The sequence below is a fragment of the Prionailurus bengalensis genome, chromosome A1 (assembly GCF_016509475.1).
Source record: "Prionailurus bengalensis isolate Pbe53 chromosome A1, Fcat_Pben_1.1_paternal_pri, whole genome shotgun sequence".
In the NCBI taxonomy this organism is placed as follows: Eukaryota; Metazoa; Chordata; class Mammalia; order Carnivora; family Felidae; genus Prionailurus; species Prionailurus bengalensis.
In genome coordinates this window covers 36,325,154-36,352,277 of record NC_057343.1, presented here as the reverse complement: position 1 = coordinate 36,352,277, position 27,124 = coordinate 36,325,154, and the positions used below count along the sequence as shown (strand labels likewise).

The 27,124-nt window shown below is 38.8% G+C and overlaps 1 protein-coding gene across 1 annotated transcript in view; it reads left to right on the top strand.

Moving 5' to 3' along the window:
- Nucleotides 1–27,124, top strand: part of DIAPH3 (diaphanous related formin 3) — a 514,561-nt gene that overhangs the window by 28,315 nt on the left and 459,122 nt on the right. The window contains exon 3 of the mRNA XM_043580147.1: nucleotides 19,105–19,272. Coding sequence (XP_043436082.1) covers nucleotides 19,105–19,272 — 168 coding nt within the window. The remainder of the gene's footprint in view (nucleotides 1–19,104; nucleotides 19,273–27,124) is intronic.

Below are 27,124 nucleotides of genomic sequence, written 5' to 3'. Positions count from 1 at the left end.
AAAAGCAGTCACTCACCATTTACCCCCAACTCCACCAGACTTAGGGAATGGCTAGTTTACTTGCTCCATAGATGTCCACTTCTGGATATTTCCTATGAATGGAGTCCTGTGATAAATGGTCTTTTGTGACTGAATTTTTTCATTTCGCATAATGGCTTCAAGGTCTTTGTTGTAGCCTGTATCACTACTTGGTTCCTTTCTATTGCTGAATGCTATTCTGGGACCTTTGAGATTTGTTCATATTTTATGGGCACTACACATCTTTTTCTTCCTTCTTTCTTTTTTTTTTTCTTTTTTTATTTAAAAAAATTTTTTTAATGTTTATTTATTATTGAGAGAGAGAGAGAGAGAGACAGAGCATGAGCATGAGCAGGGGAGGGGCAGAGAAGGGAGGAGACACAGAATCCGAAGCAGGCTCCAGGCTCTGAGCTGTCAGCACAGAGCCTGACACGGGGCTCAAACTCACAAACTGTGAGATCAGGACCTGAGCCAAAGTTGGTAGCTCAACCAACTGAGCCACCCAGGCACCCCTCTTCCTCTTCATTGAGCTACTGATCTTTGCTTTGTTATGATTGACGTTGTACATTGTCACCCACAGTCTCTACCCTAAGTTCTAGAAATAGAGTCCTGCTACAGATTGGCTTCACCAAGTCATTCTAGAAGCTATCTTGCTCTGATCTTACATTAACAAAAGGATTCCTTCCAGTGAAGACTTCAGTCTTCTCTCTCCATCCTGCCTCCATTCCTCCTCTCCCCTATTCCTTGTAATTGGGTGGGGTAAGGTCAGAACTTTTTGGGAGTTACTATACTGCCTTGTGTGGTATTTTTATCAAAGCAGTATATCATTGTAGGACTTTCTCACCAGTTTAAACATCTTCAAGGAAGAGACAGCATGTTGGTATGTTGTCTGGTATTATGTTAAGCATTTTTATAAATTTTTTGTTGAAGGAATGAAAAGAGTGAATCATCACTTTTGATTACTTGCCTTTGGATCTGGGGATGGCTTGGTCCTGGTCAGGCTTCTCAGAGATGGACCCTTGCCTTTGCACAGAGTAAAAGAGTTTTATATTAAAAAAAGGGGGGGGGGCTTTGACAAGGACCTGCTGTTAGTCTTTGTGACCACCTGCCTGGATCACTGACCATTGCCTTGCCTCTGCCTTTACCTTAGAGGGATGTATGACTGTTTGTTCTAGATTCCTCCTTGACCTTTTCCCTTTTGATTAACTGAACTACAGTCTCCCCAGCTCTCCCTGATCGCTTCTGATCTTGTGCTTTAGCCTGGCTCTTGAGTAGGCTAGGGCTTAAGACCAGGGAGGGATCAAGCAGGCAATCTAGTTCAGGCAGCTGGGTCCATTGCTGTGGAGCTTAGAGAAAAAGCCTGGCTATTTTGAACAAGACACACTGAAAAGTAAACCTAACTCATTGATTGACGCACCATGGAAAGAGCATTGGATTAGGAATCGGAAGACTCTTGTTGAAAGACAGAACCTCACCTCTTCTTAGCTCTTTGACCTTGGCAAATCAATTATCTGATTGTTCACTTACTTGTAAAGCAGGACTAATTATACCTTTTCTACTTTCCTCATAGAGTTTTGGTGAGTTTCACTGAAGTGTGTTGAACTGCTGCATTCATTTCTGTTCCTTGTTAACCCCTCTTAAAAATATGTCCCAGTGCACAGACAGCGGGGGTGACGTGACAGGTTTGCAGTTGAGCCTTACAGGCCATGTCACAGATTGATGCAGAGCTTTGAGGGAGGAAAGCATAGCTGTATATTTCGGGGGCTCTATAAATGATTTTTGGTGAGTTAGAGCTCAGAGAAGCATTGGCCACTGATGATTTGATGTGTGTTAGCAATATGTTTTCTAATTAAAGGTTGCTACCCCGACAACAACGTGTATGGTATGTGTGTTTTCAGTTCAGAGCTTCTTAATGTGAGAATAGCTTTTTTTTTTTTTTTTTTGGTAGAACTTGAGAGAAGGCGCCATAACAATGGCGTCTGCTGCAGTCACAGATCTGAATAACAGTATTTTAGAAACATGAAGTTGCAACATTCTGGGAAGCATTCGTGTTAAACACCCATCCCTTTAAATTGCTTGTTAAAGGCCTACGGAAGTACTTCACGTTTCAAGGTTATTTTCTGAGTTATAATCAGAATTTCATAGGACGCTGTCTGGTTGAAGGAAGTATTGCTCTAGTGTTGAGACAGAGTTCATATACTTTAAACAGTGTTCATTCTACAAATTCCTGCGCATTCATGCCATGTAAAGTGTGGTCCGAGGTGAAAAAGTCACTTAGTTTACAACCATCCTTTGTCTGTACCTGGGTTGAAAAGAACACTTTTTTTTGTAGAGGCAAAAAGGTTGAGACAAGAGCAGCGAAGGGAGGCTGGTTGGAATAGGTCAACTGGAAGAAATTGAATATGGTTGACACAATACTGAATTCTCCATGACCGTGTCCACGGAGTGTTTTTGTGGTTTAGAAGTTGTTTTTGACTTGGTTATTGTCTCCCTTGTCCCTCAGAACCTTTTGTCTCAAGTGCAATGCTCCTACTGATCCTCTCTGTCTACTCTTTTCTCCCCCTGGTAGCCAGTATTACTGTTGTAATCTCTGGTTTAGCCTACAGCAAGGATTTTCAGACTTTCTTGACTATAGGACCCAGCATATATACTAAGAAGTATGTTTCATTTTGTAGCCCACTTCACATACACATACAAATTCTCTCCACTGAAACCGTTTTATGAACTAATATTTAATGTTTCTAAGCTCAACGAACTCTGATCTTTTCCTTTCCACTCCTTTCTATTGCTTTTTACTCCTCTCCTTTCATTAAAAAAAAACAAACAAACCAACCCAAAAAAACCCCCCAAACAAACAAAAATCACCAAAACAAAACAACAACAAAAAAAGAGGGTGGGAAGGGGGGCGGATCCAGTCCACTACATTGGTTCCTTGTCCCACATGTGGTTCATGACTGTAGCTTAAAAAGAGACCTTGGCCTGTACAGCAACTAGAAAGAGTCCTCAGATCATAAAATGAAGAGCAGACACTCACAGAGAGATCTGAGGACTCTTTCTAGTTGCTGCCACTTGCTAGCAGTGTGACTTTGCGTATTTAACTGTTGGGCCTTGGTGTCCCTGGTTATAGAACTTTACAAGGGAAAAATAATGCCAAAATGCTTGGTGAACTATGCATTCACAGCATTAGTGGTATAGTTAGTAACAAGATTTTTTTTTTTTTTGAGGAAAGATTTACATTTAACATAATATACCAATTTTATGGATGCAATTTGATGAATTTTGACAAACGTATACAATCATGTATACACTATGATCATGATATAAAAGCTTTCCATCACCCCAAAAGATTTTGTGCCGTTTGTAGTCAATTTCTTCCGCCTATCCTGGTTCTTGGGAGACATGCGTCAGCTTTTTGTACCATATAACTCCGTTTCTAGGATTTCATATAAGTGGAATCACTTAGTATAGTGCCTTTGTGTCTGGCTTCTTAGCATTGTGCTTTTGAGACCCCCTCTAGTGTATCAGAATTCGTTGTTTTTATTACTGAATAGTATGCCATTGTTTGGTAATACTTCTAGTTTATATATTCAACAGTTTGGGTTTCCAGTTTTTGGTGATTGAATAAAACTGTGAACCTTTGAGTACAGTTTTTGGGGGTATGGTTTCATTTTGGAAGGGGAATTATGTGGTAACTATGATTAACTTTATGAGAAACTGTTTCCACTAACGACAAATGATGTTAAGCGTCTTTTATTATGCTTATTTGCCATTCCTTGTAATGTCTATTACTAGATACAGGGCCAAATTACTCTTGAGTGAGCCTTGGCCTTTCAAGTAATTTTTTCATATCTGTGTTCTTGAATTAGGAATTTATGATATTTCCTTATCCTGTTAGATATAGGATCTGTATTGATTTTTCCCTTTCTAATCCTGATAAACAACTTGTCTTCTGTTTTTTTCCCCCCTGATTAGTCTGGGTAGAGGTTTGTCAATTTGATTGATCTTTTCAAAGAACCAGCTTTTGGTTTCATTAACTTCTTGATATATATATATTTTAATCTTTTGCCTTAACCTTTTTATGGTTTCTTAAGTAAGTGGAAACTTACCTAATTGATTTGAGGCCTTTGTTTTCTAATATAAAAACAATTACACTATCAATTTTCCTCTGAGTGCTACTTTAGCTGTGTCATTTTCTGAATGTTCAGAAATTTCCCAATTTTCCTGTTGATTTCTTCTTTAACCCATTGGTTATTTAGGTCTGTGTTTAACTTTTAAATATTTGGGGATTTTCCTGAACTCTCTTATTACTGAATTGTAAATTAATTTCCTTGTGGCCAGGGATCATGCTTTGTGTGACTTCAATCATAATTCAGTTTGCTGGTCTTGCTTTCTGTCCCAGAATGTGGTCTATCTTTGTGAATGTTACATGTGCATTTTGCTTGTGTTAGATTCATCTATAAAGAAGTCACATTGGCTGACAGTATTATTCATATCCTATTTTCTTGATTTTTCTGCTTGTTCTAACAATTATTGAGAGAGAAGTGTGGAAGTCTCCAAGTATAATTCTGGATATTTTATTTCTCTGATCAGTTCTATCAGTTTTGCTCCATATATTTTAAAGCTCTTTAATTAATTGCATATACATTTGGGATTGTAGTAAATCTTTCATCATTATGAAATAACTACTTATATCCCCAGTAATATTAAGTTGTAGTCTTTGGAAATTGACTAGATTGATTGGCTATACTTGATACAGTTATTGCCTTCCTTTTTGAACAAATACTTCTTGGCCTCTGGGACACAAACTTTATCGATTTCATATCCCCATGACCTTTCCTTTTTTGTTTTGTGTGGTTTTCCTTTGCTTATCTTAAACTATTGTCATTTATCAGGTTTCTTTACTGAGGCCCCTGCTCTCCTGTGTATAGTGCTGGACTGGGGTGATGACCTTAGTCCATGTCTTTGTCTATGACCTTTTCTTTAAGTTGAGATCTATTACTCTATTGGCCTACTGAATACTTTTGTATGGATGTCTCACCTATACTTGAAACTGTTCATGCCCCAAATTAAACCTTACATTTTCTTTTTCTTTTTAATTTTTTTTTAATGTTTGTTTATTTTTGAAGGAGAGAGAGAGCGTGAGGGAGGGGAGGGGCAGAGAGAGAGGGAGACACAGAATCCAAAGCAGGCTCCAGGCTCTGAGCTGTAAGCACAGAGCCCGACGTGTGGCTCAAACTCACGAACTGGGAGATCAGACCTGAGCTGAAGTCGGACATTTAACTGACTGAGCCACCCAAGTGCCAGTTTATTCCCATTTTTAAAGATGGAAAAACTAAGGCAAAAGAGATTATGTAACTTGTTCAATGTCATGAGGCAGCCAGAAAAACTATGGCAGACTGATTCCAGAGAATGTGGTCTTTACCAAGAGAGTTACATTGCCACTTAAGTACTATCCCTTTCTCCTCTGAGAGTGCCAATATAAAATCTAAAAGTATATTTCTTGTTCCCTGCTTTTCCTCTGGAGGCATCTATATGAAACCTCTGGCCTTTATTTAAAAAAAATTTTTTTTAAGCTTTTTTATTTTTTTATTTTTTTCAGTTTATTTATTTTGAGGGAGACTTAACTGGAGACGGGGGGAGATACAGAGAGAGAATCCCAAGCAGGCCCTGCACTCCCAGCGCAGAGCCCCACATAGGGCTTGAACACAGGAACCGTGAGGTCATGACCTCATGAGTCAAGAGTCGGGTGATCAACCAACTGAGCCACACAGGTGCCTGAGATCTCTAAATTAAATTGACAAGGGAAAATTGTATCCTAGTCACTTACCTTAATCCTGAGAATTATAAAGACATCTCTAAGAAGTTGTCTGTAAGAAATGAGGTAGTTTTAGTATTTCCAGTAAACAAAACTGAGAAACATTTATGCTGAAGGAGTAGTCATTTGTGACTGAGAGATGTCAACAGGTAAAGGATAGGAGTCTGTTTTTTTTTTTTCCTTTGTTTTGTTTTGTTTTGTTTTGTTTTTTTAATTACAAAGGACATGGAGAAACTCTGGTTGCAAACCACTTTACAGATATGGCAACTGCAATCTGCTCCCAGGTATAAGTATAGGCTTTCTTGGTTCCCCTCAAATTTTGCCACCAGGAATGAGGTCTTAGAGCCATTGAAGATACTGCCTGAGTGTGGGTTCTGATGAGTGCTATGAGAAACTTTCATTGTTCTCTGTGGACCTTGTGCCTTGCTTGATGTGAATGCTGCTGTTTGACTCTAGCACATTCCTGGGTGTTATCTGTGAGACTGGTTCACTCAAAGATGAGTTCCCCAGATAGATACACTTGAGGGAACCAGGTTTTGTCTACCTGCAGGCTACTCCTGGACCTACCTAGATGTGATATCCCTTGTGGGATATGTGCCAAATTAGACATTGTACTTAGGAAAGAAAAGAATCACTTTATTTATGTTCCTGACTTGAAAGTCAATAGAACATACATCATCAACTTTAAAAAAAGAGCTTAACAATTATTTTTTTTCTTATTGGTCTAATAAGACATAAAACTTTCTGTACTATGATTGAAGTTCATTTTGCACTTTTATGAACTTCTGTTTTCCTTGGTAAGTTTAAAAACCATGAATGATAATACAACAAGTGTGAGATTTTCCAGTTTTTCTTTGAAGCTATATATTCAAAATAAACTCTTCTGTGTTAAGTAGATAAACCAGCATGGACTGGGGCAATTGAATGTATGTGGTAAAATACATCAGAGCAAGTTCTCTAAGCTTAAATTATTCACTAAGTCAGGTGGGCCTTTCTGAGCCCATTAATATGAGTTAATTAGAGCTTCCTGTACTTAGGTTTTCAGTAGTAACACTTAAGTACTGTCTTAGAATCTTTAAATATTTATGGGATAGTTTAGAGAGCTCCTCCTCAAATCAGTAGAAACTTGGGAATTAGATCAAGAGCTCTCAGAGTTGAACAGACTAAGATGTAGTGGGGTGTGCAGACTTGTTTATTCATCCTTTTATCCATTCATTCATTAAGCATTTGAGTGGTTAGTACTGTTATAGGAATATAAAGATCAATATGACTGTTCTGCCATTGGGAACAGTGAAGAAACAGATGTGTATACAGTTTACAGTTGTATAGGTATACTAATACTGTTCTAGGCCCATTGCACTGTGTATAAAGTCCAGTGGAGTTGTAAGGTCATCTTTGAGGTTGGGAGAAGACTTGGTAGAGAAGGGGACCTTTCAGCTACTTTTGAAGGACAAGTTGGAATATAGGCTGGCAGGAGTTGTAGGATTTGTAGTAATTTTAAAAAAAATTTATTTATTTTTGAGAGAGAGAGCGAGTGAGCATGAGAGGAAGAGGGGCAGAGAGAGAAGGAGACAGAGTCTGAAGCAGGCTCTAAGCTCTGAGCTGTCAGCACAGAGCCTGATGTGGGGCTTGAACTCACGAACCATGAGATCATGGCCTGAGTCAAAATCGGACGCTTAACTGACTGAGCCACCCAGGTGCCCTGAGTTGTAGTAATTTTTTACTCTGATAATTTTACTCCCTGGATACCAACTGAATGGATCCCAGATGGAAGTGCCAGGTAGGCAAGTAGAAAACAATTGTTGGTGTTCTCAGGAAACTTTTGTTTTATGGGTAGTACAGGTCTATGTCTTGTAAAAAGTGTGCTATTTATCTACAGAGCTAACTTATATTTCCTTTATGTGTATAGTATTAATATCTGTATATAAGAAATTAGAATTGTGCTTAACAATATGAGTAGGTAAAACTTTGGGGTTTGAATATTATTTTTAAGGGATTATCTTTTTCTTTGGATATTTTTCTTGTCACCTGGTGTTATATTATAGAACTCATGGTTGTTTTTAATCTAGGGGACCAGTCTTTGAAGGGTCAGTGTTAGGAAGAGTCCAAATTGTTCTTAATGAATATATAAAAGACATAACACTTGGAGTTCATCCTGATATTGCTGGGAAGGAATTAGCAAAGGAAGAAGTAATGGGTTGTATCCCAGGCATGGAGGACAGAAAGCTATTTATTATTTACTTAACAAAGACTAATAGAGCACCAATTGTATGAACTATGCTAAGTTCCAGGAGTAGGTCCAGTGGTGAATAAAATAATGAATAAACCTATGATGGAGTAACTTTAGAATAGTACTCGTGCTATGTAATGGCAAGCACCAGACTTGTGGGCATCCAGCCTAGTTTTGAGGAGTCCGGAAGGCTCCTACCTAAGATGTAGCTCAAACTGAAAGCCAAAGACTGAGGTGAAATGATCCCGATTATGGAGATGGGATAGGAGTTGTGGTTGTGGTAGGTTTTTAGGCACAAAAAACAGTTTGCACATTTAAGAGACTCTGAGTTGTTCATTACATCTGGTTCCTACAGTGTAATGGCGGGTAGAGTAGTGAAGAGATTGCCTGGACAGAAAGTAGGGTTCAGATCAAGCTGGACCTTTTGAGCCATGATAGGACTGGAATGTCCTCCTTTGAGTAATGGGGATGCAAAGGTTGAAAGGTTAAGTACAGGAGTGAGGGACAGGATTGGATTTACATTTCAGTAAGATCAAAATGATGTCAGTGTTGATAATGGCTGCAAGTGGTTAGGGGTAGAGGGACAGAGAAGACCTAGAGGCAAGCTAGGAGGCTGTATACAGCTGTTGTCCAAGTGTCCTGAACTAGGACAGTGGCAGTAGGGACAGAGAGAAGATGATTTAAGAAGAGACAGGGGGCGCCTGGGTGGCTCAGTTGGTTGGGCGTCCGACTTCGGCTCAGGTCATGATCTCGTGGTCCGTGAGTTCAAGCCCCGCGTCGGGCTCTGTGCTGACCGCTCAGAGCCTGGAGCCTGTTTCAGATTCTGTGTCTCCCTCTCTCTCTGCCCCTCCCCCGTTCATGCTCTGTCTCTCTCTGTCTCAAAAATAAATAAACGTTAAAAAAAAAATTAAAAAGAAGAGACAGTCTACATGATTTCATGATTTGTTTCCTTATTAGTTTTCATTTGTTACTACAGTTCACATCACTTTTCTGTTGATCTAAGTCAACATCAGAAGTCATAATCAATCCCTATCAGCACCTAGATGCTTCTCTCCCTCTCTAGGACCATTTATTCTTTTTCTCAGGCATCCTATCTCACATCCTCCAGGCTTCTCAAGCCCTCCTACTTTGCCCTTTGGAAGTCAAAGCCTGTTTTTGAATGTTTGTTTTCCTTCTTGTTCTAATTGAAACCTAGATATTCTTTGAAAGCTTTGCATTCCTGTTGGCTTCTTCCTTCAAAAGCTTCTAGCTGTTTTTAAGCATTTCTGTTGGTTTTCTCCTTTTTGGTCTCATCTTTAGGTCTTGTAGTTTCTGCCCCTAATGCATGAGAGACATTAGACACAGGAGTTGTTTTCCTTTCCACTCCTGTTTCTGTTATTCCATATCTACTATCAGAGGTTCTTAAACTGCAGTCCATGGACCTCCAGGCAGTCTGTAGTAACCTTCATGGTGTCTTTGAACTGGAATGGAAAAAAAGATTGTATCATTTTCATTAATCTGTAAGCAAAACTTTGTTTTCACCTGTATTTGTAACTTCTTTAAAAACTGAAAATTCAAGGGGCACCTGGGTGGCTCAGTCGGTTAAGCACCCAACTTCAGCTCAGGTCATGATCTCGCAGTTCGTGGGTTCTGCGATGATGGTGCAGAGCCTGCTTGGGATTCTATCTCTCTCTGCCTCTCCCCTACTTGTGCATGCTCTCTCTCTCTCTCTCTCTCTCTAAATAACTAAACAAACAAAAAACTAAACATTCAAAATGCATACACACATAGGATTTGACCTGTGACTTGATTAACCCAGAAAATAGGTATGTTCAAAACACATTATAGTTACTGAAGGTATTTTGAAAGGTGGTCTGTGTTCAACACTATGTTGAAGTTAGACTTCCTGTTACCTCATGTTCTGTAATGTATTAAGACCTATTACTCTAAAATTTAAGATATTTCATAACACCATTTTTGTTGTAATTACATTTATTTTAGGCATTTAAAAGTATTCTATGAGGAGCTCTGTATTACTTTCCTATTGCTAATATCTCAAAGCTTAGAGTGTTAAAACAATAATAAACACTTAACATTTCAGTTTCTTGGGTCGGACATTTGGAAGCATCTTAGTGGGATAGTTCTGGTTCAGAGTTTTTATGAGTTTATAAGCATGACATTGTGGGCTCTGGCTGCAGTCATGTGAAGCCTTGATAGGGCTGGAGAATCCATTTATAGGTTGTTCACTTGCAACTGGCCAAGTTGGTGCTGATTGTTGTTGGGGGCCTCCGTTCTTCCCTGTGCAGGCATCTTCACTTGCTGCCCTACACCAGTTGGCTGTAGAACACTAACTACATATTACAATTTATATTCAAGGAATTTTAATAACCCAATAAGTATACTTCTCATTTAATGAGATACCATATGAAATTTAAGTGTAAACAAACTACTGTAAGTAGATGATTGTTTTTTGCGGGTGATGGTAAAACATTGCTTTCAAAGCCTCTGGCTAGAGAGTATAGTGTAGTTTCACTATAACCTAAATTTAAGGCCAGAAAAGGCCACTTGTAACACTGAGGGATAGTAAAGATAGAGTGCAGTAGTGGTTAGGTTGGTGGGAATTGGTATTGAGTAATAGGATTGTGGCCTCAGACAGGGATGGTTAGCTTTTCATACCTGCGGATGGCTAGTTTCTCACCGATGGTGTTCTCAGTAATACTGATGTTCCCAGCGTTTTAGTGAAGACCATGGACTAGGTAGGCATACTGTTGGGCTGCCTACGTGTACTATCTTCTGTAATTCTCCCATCAGCTGCACAGGACTCCCTGATACATTCTCTTTCCAAGCCTCCTTTGAAGTTCCCTCACCCTAGGATTAATCACTTGTTCCTATCTGTCGCTGATGTACTTGGCTTACGATTTTTCTTGGGGGCACCTATGTATTTTATCTTAAATACATATAATAAATATTATAATATTTATAATAAGTTTTCTATCATGTTTTTTCTTCAAGTGGTAAACCTCTTGAGAGATGTACTGCATTTTCTGTATTTTATCCAGTAATTGTTTATTCAGTTATTCATACCTTCATGAATTAGTTGATTGCTAACTATCTGCTATACTCTGTGCTATAGGCTGAACATATATGGTGACTGTAACCATTACCTGTTGCTATGCTCACAAATTACCCCAAAACTTAGTGACTTAAAACAGCAAACGATTAGTATCTCACACTTCTTCTGGGGGCAGGAATTTGGTAGTTGATTAGCTAGCTGGTTTTGGCTTGGGGGTCTTAGGAGGTTGTAGTGAAGATGTTGGCTAGAGCTATTTACAAGTATTACTCTATGAGGAGCTGTTAGTGCTCTGTTGCTATGTAATAAGTCATCTGAAAGCTCGAATGGGCTTCCAAGACGGCACACGCACATTGCTGTTGACACGAGGCCTCCATGCCTCTTCAGTTTCTTCAGCTCAGTTCTTTGACACGTGGACCTCCCCCTAGGTGTTGAGTGTCTTCCTGGCATACCCAAGACTGAGTGATCCAAGCAGGAGTAAGACAAAAGCTGTAACATCTTTTATGATCTAGTCTTGGAAACCACACTCCGTCATTTCTGCAGTATCCTATTGGCCAATCGAGTCAGGATAATTTCCCTACTACAGTGACTAAGACAGTTGATGGTTCATTTAGCATGGCACTTATATTTCAGTGGGCAAGAGACAGTCAACATTTTCAAAACAAATGAAAAAATTGCAGGTTTTCCTAAGTCTTATGAAAGGACATGTAAAGAGATGAACTATGTGTGGTGATAGAGAATGAAGGGGGTTGTGAAGATACACGTGTTGCTTTAGAGCTGTCAGCTACAGCTTTTCAGGACTTTTAACCCAAAACTGAAAGGTGAGAAGCATTTTCATTTCCTATGAACAACTCACTGTGATAGGTACGATCTTGAAAGGTTTAAATAGCTCGGTTAGGGTGACAGAGCAAACAGGTGGTTGGGCAGGATTCAGAAGTCAGATGCTGGAGCTTTTTTAGTAAGCTAGTTGCCTATTTATGAATAAAGTTAATGAAAAAGCCAAACTGTTTTAGCTGTTAGGTTTTTTTCTTCTTAAATATGGCACAAGATTGTGTGAAAACTGGTAGATAATTTTAAATAATCTTTTTTTTTCTAGATTTCGGCAGTGCATTCACCTAGAATTGACTTAAAATTACGAGGAACTTTTATTTGCTTGATTCTCTTGGATTGCATGAAAATATGTAGTCCCTTGTAGGTTCTAAGGAAGTGTTTATGATCATACATACTTTTTCAGGCTTTTCAAATTTAAAATGACTAATAATTACAATATCTTCCTTTTGTTTTAAATTAAAAAAAAGTCACTGCTGTCAGTATTTAAACCACTGTAATAGAACTTTGTCACTATTACAGTGTTAAACTATAGCTTAAAATCCAGATAGTTTTTTAGAGCCTGTTTTTGGTTTAATTAATTTTATTTAAACTGTAATTACTGATTATCAGTGTGAGATAATACTCAGCAGGGTGCTCATTTAACTTCCCGTGAAGATAAGTGATATTAATTTATAAAACTCTGTACACCCCAGACACAGCTGAAGCCATATTAATTAAGTGTGGTGTACTACCTTTAAATAGCATTAAAATAAAATTCTCTCAGTCTTCTGTGTGTTCAACCAGTTCTTCAACAAAGGCAAGTCATTGGCACCGTTCACCTCCTTGGGTTGTGTTTCTAGTTCAGCTTCAGGAGAATTTCATGGAAAATGAACAGTAGCTGTGCAGGTGCACAACTTGGGAACATATTCCCAGTTCCATTGCCAAATACAGAATAACCAACTTACAGTCAGTGTAATGGGGATTTGTACTGTGCATTTACAGACCAAGGTATTTAAAAATTTTGCTCATGTTTCATTGTGCCTTCCTTCAAGCAAATTGGATGAGCAATTCTATAAAAGATAAATTAGGAGGGGGATTTTTACCCCCCCATTTATGAGTGGAGTCATAGCATTATCTCTCAAAACAAAACAAAACAATAGAATGTTTAAATGATTTGATAGTAAAGTTCATTTTGCACCTAGCTTTGTCAGTAGTGCCCAGATGATGTGGAATCTACCTGTAGTGCTTGATAGAGCATCCATACCTGGGAATGCTTTTAATTAAGCCTGAGGTATTCAACAAATTTAATTTGCTGTTGTAACATAGGAGGATCGTATGTATTTTTCTCCTATGACTCTTATTTTGTACTTTTTTTTTTTTAATGTTTATGTATTTTTGAAAGAGAGGAAGGAGGAAAACAAGAAAGGAAGGAAAACAAACAAGAAAGGAAGGAAAACAAACAAGAAAGGAAGGAGGAAAACAAACAAGAAAGGAAGGAGGAAAACAAACAAAAAAGGAAGGAGGAAAACAGGGGAGGAGCAGAGACATAGGGAGACACAGAATCCGAAAACAGGCTCCAGGCTCCGAGCTGTCAGCACAGAGCCCAACGCGGGGCTCGAACTCACAAACTGTGAGATTGTGACCTGAGCCAAAGTTGAACGCCACCCAGGCACGCCTTTGTTTCATCCTTTTTAATCAGGAAAATAAATAAAAGTGTTGAAATTAAGCAACATTGATCCTTAAGTATCTCCTGTTTGTATTCGGACCTCTGTTGACTTGGAAGCTAAAAGGAGGGATATACTTATTTTTCGTACCTTGCCTGTAGCTATCCTAGTGGGAATGTGTGAAATTGCTTTCCAGTTGAATAAAATCCAACTTTCCCCTAGAGTTTAGGTGCGAAGCATATGGGGGAGGTGTGTTAATTCTATTTTGTTGTTGTTGTACAAATTACGATATTGTTTATTGATATAAATGCGGTTCTCCTTCTAAAAACCTCATGGATTTTTTTGTTTATACTGTTTTAGAAGTTAAATATTAGGAAATTGTTACCTGTAAAAGTGTTCTGGAGCTCATCCTTTTACATAGACAGTTTCCTTATTTTAAGAATTAAACAAATGCATTCAACCTGATGCTGCCTTTCAAGCTCTTAACACAGTGCATAAAATACAGAAGGTGTTCAGTGACTTTGAGAGAATCTTATTTAGAAAGTTGTGGTTTTTTTGGCAAAAATGAAAATTTTGGGGTAGCTATCGCTGATGGAAACCATTAGGTTATATATTCACAAATTAGCTTGTGAATTGCTTAAGCTTACTCTTCCCACTCATTGACATGTTTACATTTATAATATTGATGTCACATTAATGATGTTTTGCTCAATTTCACTTCATTATAAGTTTAGCATATTAATGAAGTTACTTTCTTGTGTATGTAGTGTGTGGAGTCAGCACAGGTTTTATACTCAGGAATTGATATTCCCTGTAGAGAAGTTACTGCAATGAAGTAGTGATTCAGAAGCCAGGTGGAGGAATCAGTCCCATTTCTTACTGTTTTTGGTGTCTCCTCATTTTTTAAAACAAGTATCAAGAATTAGGGTGCTCAGGTACACAGGGACACTAACTTTTGGACCTCTGAGCATGTGGAGACAATGGTATATTTCTGGGTTTTGCCAAAGTAAGGGAGTGTTCATGTTGAGTTGATGCCCTCTTGGCTACCGTGGTTCATTGCACATATCTTGCTGCGTTTTTTTATATCCATATGTAATGACCTCTTTATATGCTTGTCTCTGCCACTTGATTGTTACTCAGTTTAAATTGTACATAGCTTTTTTTCTTTTGTATTATAAACATCTAATAGAGTAACGTCTCTGTTCTTCGTTTCATTTTACAACTTGAGATTGTATCTCGTTATCCTTCTTTTAGCCTGAAAAACTTCTTTTGACACTTCTTGTAGTACAGGTCTGTTGGAGACAGATTCTCTCAGGTTTTCTCTGTCTGAAATGTCTTTATTCTGCTTCTGTTTTCGAAAGGTATTTTTGCTAGATGTAGAATCTCTGGATGACCGTAGTTTTCTCCAAGTACTAAACTGTAAAGATACTACTCCATTGTCTTCTGCTGCTGTAGTGTCTGGTGAAAAATGAGTAATTTGTGTAATTTTTAACTTGTACATAATGCGTCTTCAGATCTCTGGCTGTGCTTTTATGGTTTGCCCTTCACTTTTAATTTTTAGCAGTTTGACTATGGGTTGCCTAGGTGTGGGCTTGTTTTGGTATTCTTAGTTTGCTGTGCTTGTATGTATCTGTGAGTTGACCTATTTTTAATTAATTTATTTGTAAGAGAGAGGCAGGCAGCAGGGGAGGGACAGGGAGAGAGAGAGAGAGAGAGTGAATCCCAAGATGCGTGGCTTGAACTCATGAACTGGGAGATCATGAGCTGAGCCGAAATCAAGAGTTGGAGGCCTAGGGGCACCTGGGTGTCTCAGTTAAGTGTCCGACTTTGGCTCAGGTCATGATCTCATCGTTCGTGGGTTTGAGCCCCACATCGGGGGCTGTCAGCTGTGCTGACAGCTCAGAGTCTGGAGCCTGCTTTGGATTCTATGTCTCCCTACCTTGCTTGCACTCTGTCTCTCTCTCAAAAATAAATGAACATTAAGAAGAAGAGTTGGAAGCTTAACCAGCTGAACCACCCAGGCGCCCCTCTGTGAGTTGATTTCTTAAAAATCAGTTATTTTATCATTCTTATGTACCATTTTCTGGTCCTCAATTATACTTGTATTATAGCACTTCATATTATATCACAGCTCTTGGTTTCTCTCTTCTTTATTCTTTCCCTTTTTTCTTTGTGTTTCAGTTTGCATGCTTTTTGTCGATCTGGGTTTAGGTTTCCCAGTTCTTTTCTCAGCAATATTCAGGTGACTCTGAAGCTCAGCTAATGAATTTTTCATTTTTTTGATACATTTGAAATTTCTTTTTCTCTTAGTATTTTTTGAGAATGAGAAAGACAGAGCATGAGGGGGAGAGGGCACAAAGAGAAGGAGACACAGAATCTGAAGCAAGCTCCAGGCTCTGAACTGTCAGCACAGAGCACGATGAGGGGCTCGAACTCACGTACCATGAGATCATGACCTTAGTTGAAGTCAGACTCTCAACCAACTGAGCCACCCAGGTGCCCCGATATATGTATGAAATTTCTAGTGTGGTTCTTAAAATAGTTTCCATGACTTTGTTGCTGAAATTCCCCATCTCCTATGTTGTGTTCACTCTTCATTATATTCTTCAGCGTTTTTACAAACATCCTTCTGAATGGTCCGTCTGGCAATTCCATCATCCAGGCTACCTCTAGGTCTGCTTCTCTTTGTGCGTGGCATTTCCTTGGTCCTTTGTGTATGTAGCAGTATGTGAATATACGGTGGACATTTGACTTAAATACGTGGAAATTAAAGTAAATAATACTTCTAAGAAAGAATGTGCCCTTTTTTCAGGCTGCTAGAATTGGGGCTGAGTCGATTATGCTCTCTGGTGGAGATGGGCTTGCCAAAGGTGCTGCTTTAGTTTGATTAGTGTCTTCTGGGGCTTCAAAAGTTTCTTAGCACTAGGGAGATTCTGGCGTCCTACTTTTGGCTTTACAACTGAACTACTAGCTTTCAAGACTGGGATAACTCTGTTTTAAAGTTCTGATGCCCTTTTCAGAATTAGTGCAGAGTTCTTTGTGTTTGCAGTTGCACTTCTGGCTCTGTTTCTTCAAGAAGTCTCTTTGACCTGGTATCTGTCCCCAGCCAACCATCAGGTAGCCACTGTCATTTATTCTCTGAAGGTCCAGATTGTGTCTTTGGGATTTCTTTCCCGTCTTTTTTTTTTTTTTTTTTTTTTTTAAACGTTTGTTTATTTGCTTTTGAGGGAGAGGGAGAGAGCACAAGTGGAGGAGGGACAGGGAGAGAGAGGGAGACAGAGAATCTGAAGCAGGCTCCAGGCTCTGAGCTGTCAGCACAGAGCCTGATGCGGGGCTCCAACTTATGAACTGAGAAATCACGACCTGAGCTGAAGTCAGATGCTTAACCAACTGAGCCACCCAGGTGGCTGTCTTTTACCTAGGTCAGAGTGTTTGGGAGGGCAGTGGCTTTGCATGGGAAGAGGCCTCCCCAGACATTACATGGCTCAGGACACCTTGCCCTCCCTCCAGCCATTGGCGTCCTACCCCAAGCAGTTGAAGACCTGAGGGAAAGTGTCGGTAGGTGGGTGGAGACTTGCTCCATGTTTAGTCTCCTTGGAATTCTAGTAATGTTTCTCATGCCGGCACCCATGTGGCTGCCTATAGTGTGTTAAAAATTAGGCTGTTTTTTCTTTGCCCTTGTTGAACTTCTTAGTCTGTAGCTGTTTGTCAGGGATAAAAGCAGCTTGTCACTTGGTGATAGTTCTTCCAGGTTTCATTGTGTCCTCAGCTCCCTGATGGGTTGAAAACAACAACTATAATTTTGGAAGTTTTCTGGCTTGTTTTTGTTGTTAGGATGAGAGTAGTGGTAGTGTTTTGTGACTTTCTAAATGCTACTGGAAGCTGTCATATTCTTAGTACTTTAATGATTAGGTCATGTTAGATGGACCGTGTGTGAATGCAGTACATGGCATATTTCTTAGGCTTTATTCTCAGAGAATTTAAAGATTTATTTTGAAAGATAAACATTGCTATCTTCGCGTCTTAATGAAATCCTAGTGCTATCCAATAGAACATTCTGTGATAGTAGAAATGTTATATATGTACTTTGACTAGCCACATGTGGCTTTTGATATGGGGCTAGTGTAACTAAGGAACTGAACTTTTTTTTTTTATACAACTTATTGTCAAATTGACTTCCATACAATACCCAGTGCTCATCCCAACAAGTGCCCTCCTCGCTGCCCATCACCCACTTTCCCCTCTCCCCCACCCCGCATCAGCCCTCAGTTTATTTTCTGTATTTAAGAGTCTCTTATGGTTTGCCTCCCTACCTCTCTGTTTGTAACTATTTAGTTTTTTTCCCTTTCCCTTCCCCCATGGTCTCTGTTAAGTTTCTCAAGATCCACACAGAAGTCAAAATATATGATCTTTCTATGACTGACTTATTTCACTTAGCATAATACATTCCAGTTCTATCCACGTTGCTGCAAATGGCAGGATTTCATTCCTTCTCATTGCCAAGTAGTATTCCATTGTATATATAAACCACATCTTCTTTATCCATTCATCAGTTGATGGACATTTAGGCTTTTAAGGAACTGGAATTCTAATTTACATTTAAATAACCACAAATGGCTAGTGGCTGCCCTGAAGAGCACACGTCTGTATATTACCTACATTATGGTAAGAACAGTGTAACGTATAGTTACATTGAACAATTCACAGAACCATTGTTTTTTGAGTATACTTCTATTAGCCTCTTTAAGACATTTTGCGTTTTTGACTGTTACCACTTGAAACTTTGAGTGTGGGTTTTATGTGACGAATAGAATTTGTGAAATCAAGCGATATTCAATGAATATGCAATTAGGTTTATAAATTAATGTCTATACACTTTCAAATATCAGTGAACTATTTGATCTAATAGAAGAAATCCCATTACCGCAAAAACCCAGCTTTATTTCCTGAGGCTTCAGCCATCGTACTTTATAGTTGTTCATGAAATTCAAATACAGACCAGCCTGAATGAAGAGAAATGTGGTATTTACCGGAACAACTAGCTCTGGAGATAATAAGTAGAATTCAACTCTTAGAATTCCTAAATCACGTTTTGTTTTTTCAGGAGTGTGGCATGCACTATGAAAAAGGGTACTGGACAAGGGGGCTAAGGACTAGGATACTAAATGTTAGTTTGATTGCCAACCACTAAATTAGTCCAGTTACCTTTTTAAACTGCTTAGTTTGTTAATCCGTGAAGCAAAGGTCACTTGTCGTTATAATCTTAAATCTATAATTTAAGATTACAAGGAATCTTTGGAGGTTGTCTGATTTCTCTTCTGCCTTTAGACAGGATGGTTACTGAAAAATTTTCATATTTCTGTTTTTGTAAAAAAATTTTGAAGATTCTAGTGTTGAATGCCTTGGGATGAAATCATAGTGATAATGTGATCCACCGTGTGGGTTTTCTTATTTTGGTAATTAGATAAATATTGTTGAAGGGAATACTAACATAACATGCTACTTTTTACCTTTGTAGCTGGACAAATTTGCCAGCATACGAATTCCAGGAAGCAAAAAGGAGAGACCTCCACTTTCCAACCTGAAGACTGCATTTGCAAGCAATGATTGTTCTTCAGAGATGATGGAAAACATTCCAAAGCCACTGTCAGAGAATGAAGTCTTAAAACTCTTCGAAAAGATGATGGTAAGAATTGTGGTTTTTCATAAAATGGTTGATGTAAAAACCTTAGCTTCTAATCATGTTAATGGAACAATAACACTTAAGACCCCTGTTCCATAGGGTGATTTCTGATGTCATTGAAGATAGCACATGAGGTGTTCAGAGCTCCAGGATTACAAAAAATAAGAACCAGAGAAAAATTAGCACAGTAGTTGTTTTTTTTTTTTTTTTAAGAGGGTTTCTGTTTTTATGTATTTTATTAAAGTATCCAGTGATATATTTTGAATCTCAAAGATTATCTAAGTGGTCTGTTTGGGTTCATTTGCATTTTAGAATGATGGTCACGGTGCTGTGTATGTTGTTAGGTGTGTTTATTTTGGTTTTGTTTGTTTGATTCCTGTCTTAGTTCTCAGGATAACCAGGTTCATATAGTCTTAGAGCATTGATATCTGAGGAAACTAAAACTTACTTTGGGGTGTGCCTTTTCTGGAGACACACACTGGTATTAGAAGCTGCCTTCAAGTTGGTTCCACAAAGCAGTGACTCTGCTTATAACTTTTTTTTTTTTTTTCAACGTTTATTTATTTTTGGGACAGAGAGAGACAGAGCATGAACGGGGGAGGGGCAGAGAGAGAGGGAGACACAGAATCGGAAACAGGCTCCAGGCTCTGAGCCATCAGCCCAGAGCCCGACGTGGGGCTCGAACTCACGGACCGCGAGATCGTGACCTGGCTGAAGTCGGATGCTTAACCGACTGCACCACCCAGGCGCCCCTGCTTATAACTTTTAAGTGGGTTGTTGGTCACATTAATTTAGCTTGCTATATTAACCATGTTCGTAATTGTTTATCACAAAATGAATGCCAATTGCATCTAAATAGTTACATATATAGTTCTTACCCTCAAGTTGCTTATTTCCTAGGGTTCAAAGCAAACATTGGAAAAATTAAGTAAGAATTGCCAAAAGGTGGTAGTTAATGGTTAAGTTCTTCAGAAGTTCAGAGTGGGAAGAAATTAATTTTTGAGATATCTCATTAGCTTTAGGGGAAGCCAGAGTGGAAAGGTTATTGCAGCAGCTTAGGGAAGTTTAGTAGAGAAGATGGACTTAGAGGACTTAGTTGAACTCCCCAACTGTGAGAATGTGACCCAAGCTGAAGCTGGATGCTTAACTGACTGACCCCCAGGTGCCCCTATTCACATTTATTTTGAAAGAGAAAGTGCAAGCATGAGTTGTGAGTGAGCAGGGGTGGGAGGTGGGGGGAGGGTGGGTTGGCTCAGAGGGAGAGGGAGAGAGAAACCCAACCAGACACTTTGCTGTCAGCACAGAGCTCAACACGGGGCTCAAACTCATGAATCATGAGATCATGACCTGAGCCAAAATTAAGATTTGGACACTTAGGGGCACCAGGGTGGCGTTAAGTGGCCAACTCTTGATATCAGCTCAGGTTGTGATCTTGTGGTCATTAGATTGAGCCTCATGTTGTGCTCTGTGCTGAGTGTGGAGCTTACTTGAGATTTTCTTTCCCTCTCTCTCTTTTTGCCCCCCACCCCAATAAATGAGTAAAACTTAAAAAAAAAAAAAGGGGGGGGGGTTGGATGCTTAACCCACTGAGCCACCCAGGCACCCTCCCAGTCTGGGTTTATTTTATATTTATTTCACTTACTGGTTTTGACAGTCTTGTTACTTCTTAGGGAAATATACTTATTTACTTTAGAGTGTAAGATGTGTTTGAAATTTGAGAAAGTTAATAGTTGGTCCTCTTTATTACTCAACTAGAATCAATAAAATATTTACTATTATACTGCCTTATTTTCTATTCAAGTATTTGTGTCCAGCATTATACATGGAGCTTCAGAAGACCCCAGAAAGAGAGCATGCCTGGTTTGTGTCTCCATAAATGAAGAATTACAGTGTTAGTGATTACTAACTTTTCGTCACTGAGCATACGTTTTGTTAGTATTGTTTTACATGAACCGTAGGCTTGGGACATTATTTCCTGTTATGTCAGCTCTTGGTGAAGTGCTAATTTTGGTTTTAATTAACTACACATGTATAACTCCTTATTAAGTCTTTTGTTCCCATGAGTTGATATAATTTCAGCTTTGAAAAAAATTTTTTTTTCCAGATTTAGGACATGTGTTGCCAAAGCAGGCACTTTTTTTTTTTTTTTTTCCTAGCCTTTGCCTCTGTTAATGAGGCGTGTATAAAGGTAGTTCTCTTCAATATTACCTTTGAGGGCTCAAGATAATAAAGTGCCCTTAGCTACTCCTTCATCCCATGTAGTGTATGTGGAACCATGCATATAAATTACCTATGAGATTCTAGAATGGTACTTTTTTTCATTTCCTTGTGACTACTTTGAAGAAATTTTTCTTTTTGATCATAATTGCTGGTGCCATCTGAGTAAGCAGACTGAGTAGGCTATTGATGTTAGATGTTTACAAGGCCACATTTTATCACCATAAGCCATTAAAAGTACAGCTACCTAGAAAGTACTGAATATAGTCAGTGGCATTCTGTACTGAACATGATTACTTGAACTGTTTTTCAGTTATTCTTAGGAGAAGTGTAAGACTATCAGTTTGTAGTTATGTATAGGGCAGAAGGATATTGACATCTTTGGAATGTTTATAGAATACATATTTAATAACTGGGCCTGATCACTTGTTAAATCTTAAACAGGTATCCCTGTTGGCAGAAGATCGTTTGCAATCAAACTCCTTTTACTCAGCAGAAGTCAAATGAAATTGTTGATGGGTCAGGGCTGCCCAATTTGCTAATAAACGAGTTTGTTAGAACTAAGGTCATCTTAAAGTGAGGACTGGGTTCTTGTCTTTTCTTTCTCGTTGCTTGACCACATCACAATACATTGTGGGGGTAGAATCCACTGATGGTTCTGAAGCTGAGAAGGGTCTTTTCCCTTCTTTAAATGTAATGAGTGATATTTCTCAGGCTTTTCAGGGTACCTTATTTTTGACAAATTTAAAGCTGTTCCTGTGTCTGTAGAGAATGCTAGATGCAGGGTTGGGTTTGATTTTTTTTTTTTTTTTTAACTTGCACCTACAGGGGCTTCCTACCATTGAAAATTTGCATCTAAATTCTTAGTTTTGACATTGTGCAATTTTTAAAGCCTTATTTAACCTTATCAAAGGTATTGAAGTAATTTTCACATGAAGTAAAAACTGTTTTTACAGAGCCTTTTTTTCTTAAGATAGTGTGCTGACTTGATTATTTAATGAGGAGGTACAGGGTAATACTTCAATATTTGTACTCATTTAACTTTTATATTGGAGATGGATTTACTTGGTCTCTAGGTAATAGTTTTAGTGGGTTTTTTTGTTGTTATTGTTGTTTTTTGTTTTTTAAGTAGTGATGAATACTTAGACTACTTAATAGCTCTTTCTCCCATTTGTCTTTTGGTAAAAGTAGAATTGTTACCTGAAAGCCCATATTGGTTTCTCTATGAATCTAGGTTTGTAAAATAGCTGTGTTAACATCCTTGTGTATACAACTTTAATTTCTAGAAATCAAGTTTCAGTGTTCACTCTTGAACTCACTGTGGGTCTATCTATGTTAACTGGTTTTTGAATGAGTTCAGCATGGTAGGTACAAGCTGAAAGTGACTCGTTCATTCTAGCTGTTGGCTCTTTAAACCAGTCTCCTTGGCTTATTCTTTCTTTCCCCTAGATGAAATCCCAGGCAGGTCCCAGAGCTTTCTGTTGGCTTTCAGATTAAACAGAAAAAAAATCCTAGTTTAACGCAAACAATTTTCATCCAGAAGAAGTTTCCCTCTTGCCCCTTTTCAGGCTGGCTCCGCTTGTAGTCTCCAGTGCAGGCTGCTGTTGGGGAGCAGGGTTGGTCTTTTCCATTTTCCTACCTTACTTTTCCGTGCTCTACTCTCCAGCCTGCATCTGTCTCCTCCAGGACTTGATGGGAGGTGAGGAAAGGAGGAATAAGAAGATGCTTCAGGCCTCGGGTGTTGATAATCTGGCAGTGGTGCCCTGGGTAATGTTAGTTTTTATTGCTGCTGTAACAATTTACACAATTTCACAGATGTGTGGCTTTAAGACACCAATATGCTGTCTCATAGTTCTGTGGGTCAGAAGTCCAGGTTGGCTCAGCTGCCCTCTCTGGTTTCACAAGGCCAAAATCAGTATGTGACGGCTGGGCTCTTATCGATGCTTTGGGAAGAATCTTTTCCAAGTTCATGGTGGCAGAATCCAGTTCCTTGCTATTGTAGGATTGAGGTCCTGGTTTCTTTGCTGACTGTCCTCTGGGGGCTGCCTTAGCTTCCAGAGGCCTCTTTCCTATCTTTCGTGTGGGCCTCTATCTCTCCGTTACATCAAATCCATCTCCTGCTTAGAATTTCTAGGACTTCCCTTCTGTGTCACCTCTTGTCTCCATCTATACAGAGTTGTCTGCTTTTAAGGGCTCATGTATTAGATTATGTTCTCACCCAGATAACTCAAAATAATGTTACATCTGCAAAGTCTCCTTTGCCGTGTAATAGAACTTATTTGTAGGATCCAGAGATTAGGGCATGATTTTGCCTGTTACAGGTATAGGAGATTACAAATGCCGATTGCTTTCTCCTGTGGCATTTTTGTGCCCACCTGCCCTCCAGTTTCACCTATAATTCCCTTGTCACTGGTGATGTCTCCTTTGGCCTTCTGCCCAGTTTTCCATGAGCCCATTCCTCTGCTGGAGTCGCCTTCAGGACACAGCACCTCTCTGATGGCCCAGGGCTGCTGCTTCCCTGGGATCCACATCTTGTCCATGGGAAGCTCATGTATTCTTTGCCCCTCACTCCTGTCTTTTGCTTTGTTCCCTTCAGAGTCTGTCCTCTGTAAAGTATAAACTACTTTGGCTCTTCCTACCGATAATTGGTAGTTTTTGCTATTCTCCTAACTGTAAGTGCCCTCCTAGTCATCCGATTTTACCTGTAATACTGCTGACCACTCCCTCCTGTCTGCATTACTTTTTCCTTTAGCTACCATGACACTCCTTTACTTCGGATTTTCCTCTTCTCTGGCCTGTTTTTACCAGTTTCCAGGTTTCCTTTTCTGATTTGTATTTCTTCAAGGTATTGCCTCTGGCCCTCTTGCTTTTTCTTCATCCTCTTTGGTTCCCTACACATTTCTCATGGGGGATGGGAGCCCTTTTATGTTGGCATCTCCCCAGTAGTCTGATGTTTTGCTGTGTCTTCAGAAGAGCAGCTATAATCAAACTCTGTAAAAGATATACACCTCAAGAAACCAGAAACTGACCTCATCAGTTTCTTTTGATATTTTTCCAACTTTATTGAGATATAGTTGACATCTAACATTGTGTTATATATGTATTATGTATATAACTCTTTTATTTATATATATAAATCTATATATAAATATAAATCTATATATAGATGTATGTGTGTGTGTGTGTGTGTGTATATATATATATATATTTGTGTACATATATATAAATATATTGCAGGGTAATCTGCTAATAGTCTCAGGGGCTCCCTTATTTGTGACTAGTCCCTTCAGGCTTTCCAAATTCTTTGTTACTTTTGGCCATTTAATTATAATGTGTCTCAGCGTAGCCCCTTTTGGGTTCAACTTTTTTGGAAGTCCTTGGACCTTTTGAATCTGGATGTCTATTTCTCACCCCAAGTTACAGAAGTTTTCAGCCATTATCACTTGAGACTTTCTGTACCTTTCTCTTTTCTCTGGAGATTTCCACAGTGGATATTTTGTTTCTCTTGTTGATGTCCCATAGGTATTTTTTATTTTCTTTTTGCTCCTTTGAGTAGATAATTTCAAATGACTGACCTTTGAATATATTGACTTCGCCTTTTTTTTTTTTGATGGTTTTAGTTCTTTGAACTAATTTTGCTTATATACCTTCTAATTTCATTTAGTTGTCTGTTTTTGTAGAATTTTTTTTTTTTTTTTTTTTTTAAGAGCGAGAGCATGTGGGGGAAAGGGCCAGAGTGAACAAGGCAGAGAAAATCCTAAGCAGCTTCCATGCTTAGCACTGGGTCCAATGTGGGGTTCAATCCCACCACCCTGGTATCATGACCTAGGCCCACATCAAGAGTCAGATGCCCAGCTGACTAAGCCACCCAGGTGCCCCTTGAAGAACTCTTAACTCTTTACAGAGGATTATTCTCAGTTTTTGGCCAGTTGATAGACCTCTAGTTCTTTAGGATCAGTTACTGGAACGAACTTGGTTTCCTTTAGGTGTCCTGTTTATGTGATTCTAATACTGTCTTTATCTATCTCTTCAGTCGGGGGCATGTTTCACCTTTACTCCTGGTTTCTGGGATTTTCACAGTGCTGTCTTGCCTATGAATAGTTAATGGCCTTTGTAGGGGGTACTGATGTTGGTAATGACCTATGTTCCCATTGTGTTGACCTCCCCTTTCTGTCGTGTTCTTTTAAACGAAACGAAAAATACCCCACCAAACTGCTCCTTGCTTAGTTCTCTCTCAGGAGCCCACACTGAGATCTGGGAATCTTTTCTGATCCCCCTCAGGCATTGGTCACATCCATTCATTTCTGTCCTTCTTAGGCCCTGATTTTGTTTGTCCTCTGTTGAACCTTTCATTACCTCTTCCCCGGGCTAATGCACTGGCCTTCCAGCCACCCTTCCATGACTGCTATTCATTACTGTAAATCCTGGCCCAGACATGACTCCTCTCAGACCCTTTCCCATGTCCTATCAGACCTAGCACTCATTAAACCTGCCTCACAGCTGCTTGTGTATAAATCCCTTGTAGAACTTATCCTTTGTTACTCTGATAGGTCTTCCCACTAGATTAAACCCATGCAGCAGCATTCAACTGGTTTATCTTAAACAATTGCCTATTAAGTGCATTTTCCTAACCTTTAAGATTTCTAAGATCCCACATTTCTTTTTACCTGTAATTCTATGTCTAGATGGAAATTAGCTTTAATTGCCAGTTTTCCAAATTAGACAAAAACCTTAAAATGAATAGGAAGAGAAATTTTATGCATTCATCTCTTCTTGTTTGTTTTGATATCTTCTCTCTGAGAGAATGAAAGCTATGCAAGAATGGTCCTCTATCTAGATGTGATCATTAACAGGCATTAAATCAGTGCCAATGATGATAAAATTATTCTGACAAAGTTTTCAAATTCTGGATTTCCTGTCATCATTTGTAAGTATGGAAGAAATGGTCCCCTAAGATTGCACAAAGTACTTAAGTTTGAGTATTGATGGCCTAATCGTTTCTTGGGAAGATGTTTGTCAACCTTTATCTAATGTAGTAGAGAGCACATTTATAAAACGCCATCATTATCCCTTAAGTATGTGCTTGAGGTGTCTTCTGGTATTAAGAGCTTAGATGACCTGTTTAACACATATATTGGCTTCTAATGTAGGGAGATGTAGGTAGTAGTAAAGGTATTCACAGTTTGATTTTGAAACAGTTTTCACTGTGTAATGTTGAATCAAATACACAAAAAATAGAACACAATCTAACAACCACCACCACAGATATAATTGAAGTACCTTGTATACTCTTCATTCCATTTTTTCCCTTAATTCCCAAAGGTGAACATTAACCTGAACCTGATGGTTTCATTCCTATGTTAAACTTTTTCTGTATAATAATGACCAATGCATAGAAACTTTTTTCCTAACCATTTGGTGGTAAGTTGCTGACTCCATGCCCCATAATCTCTTAATTCTTTAGTATTCTTTAGTATTAGTCCCTACAAATAAGGACATCCTTCTAACCACCTAAGTCAGGAAGTTAACAGTGATCATTTTCTATCAACTAATCCTCAGTAATAGCAAAAATGGTCTTTATAGAAGAAGAGTGTAGTGTAGAATCCTGTGTTTCATTCAGCTGTCAAATTTTTAACAT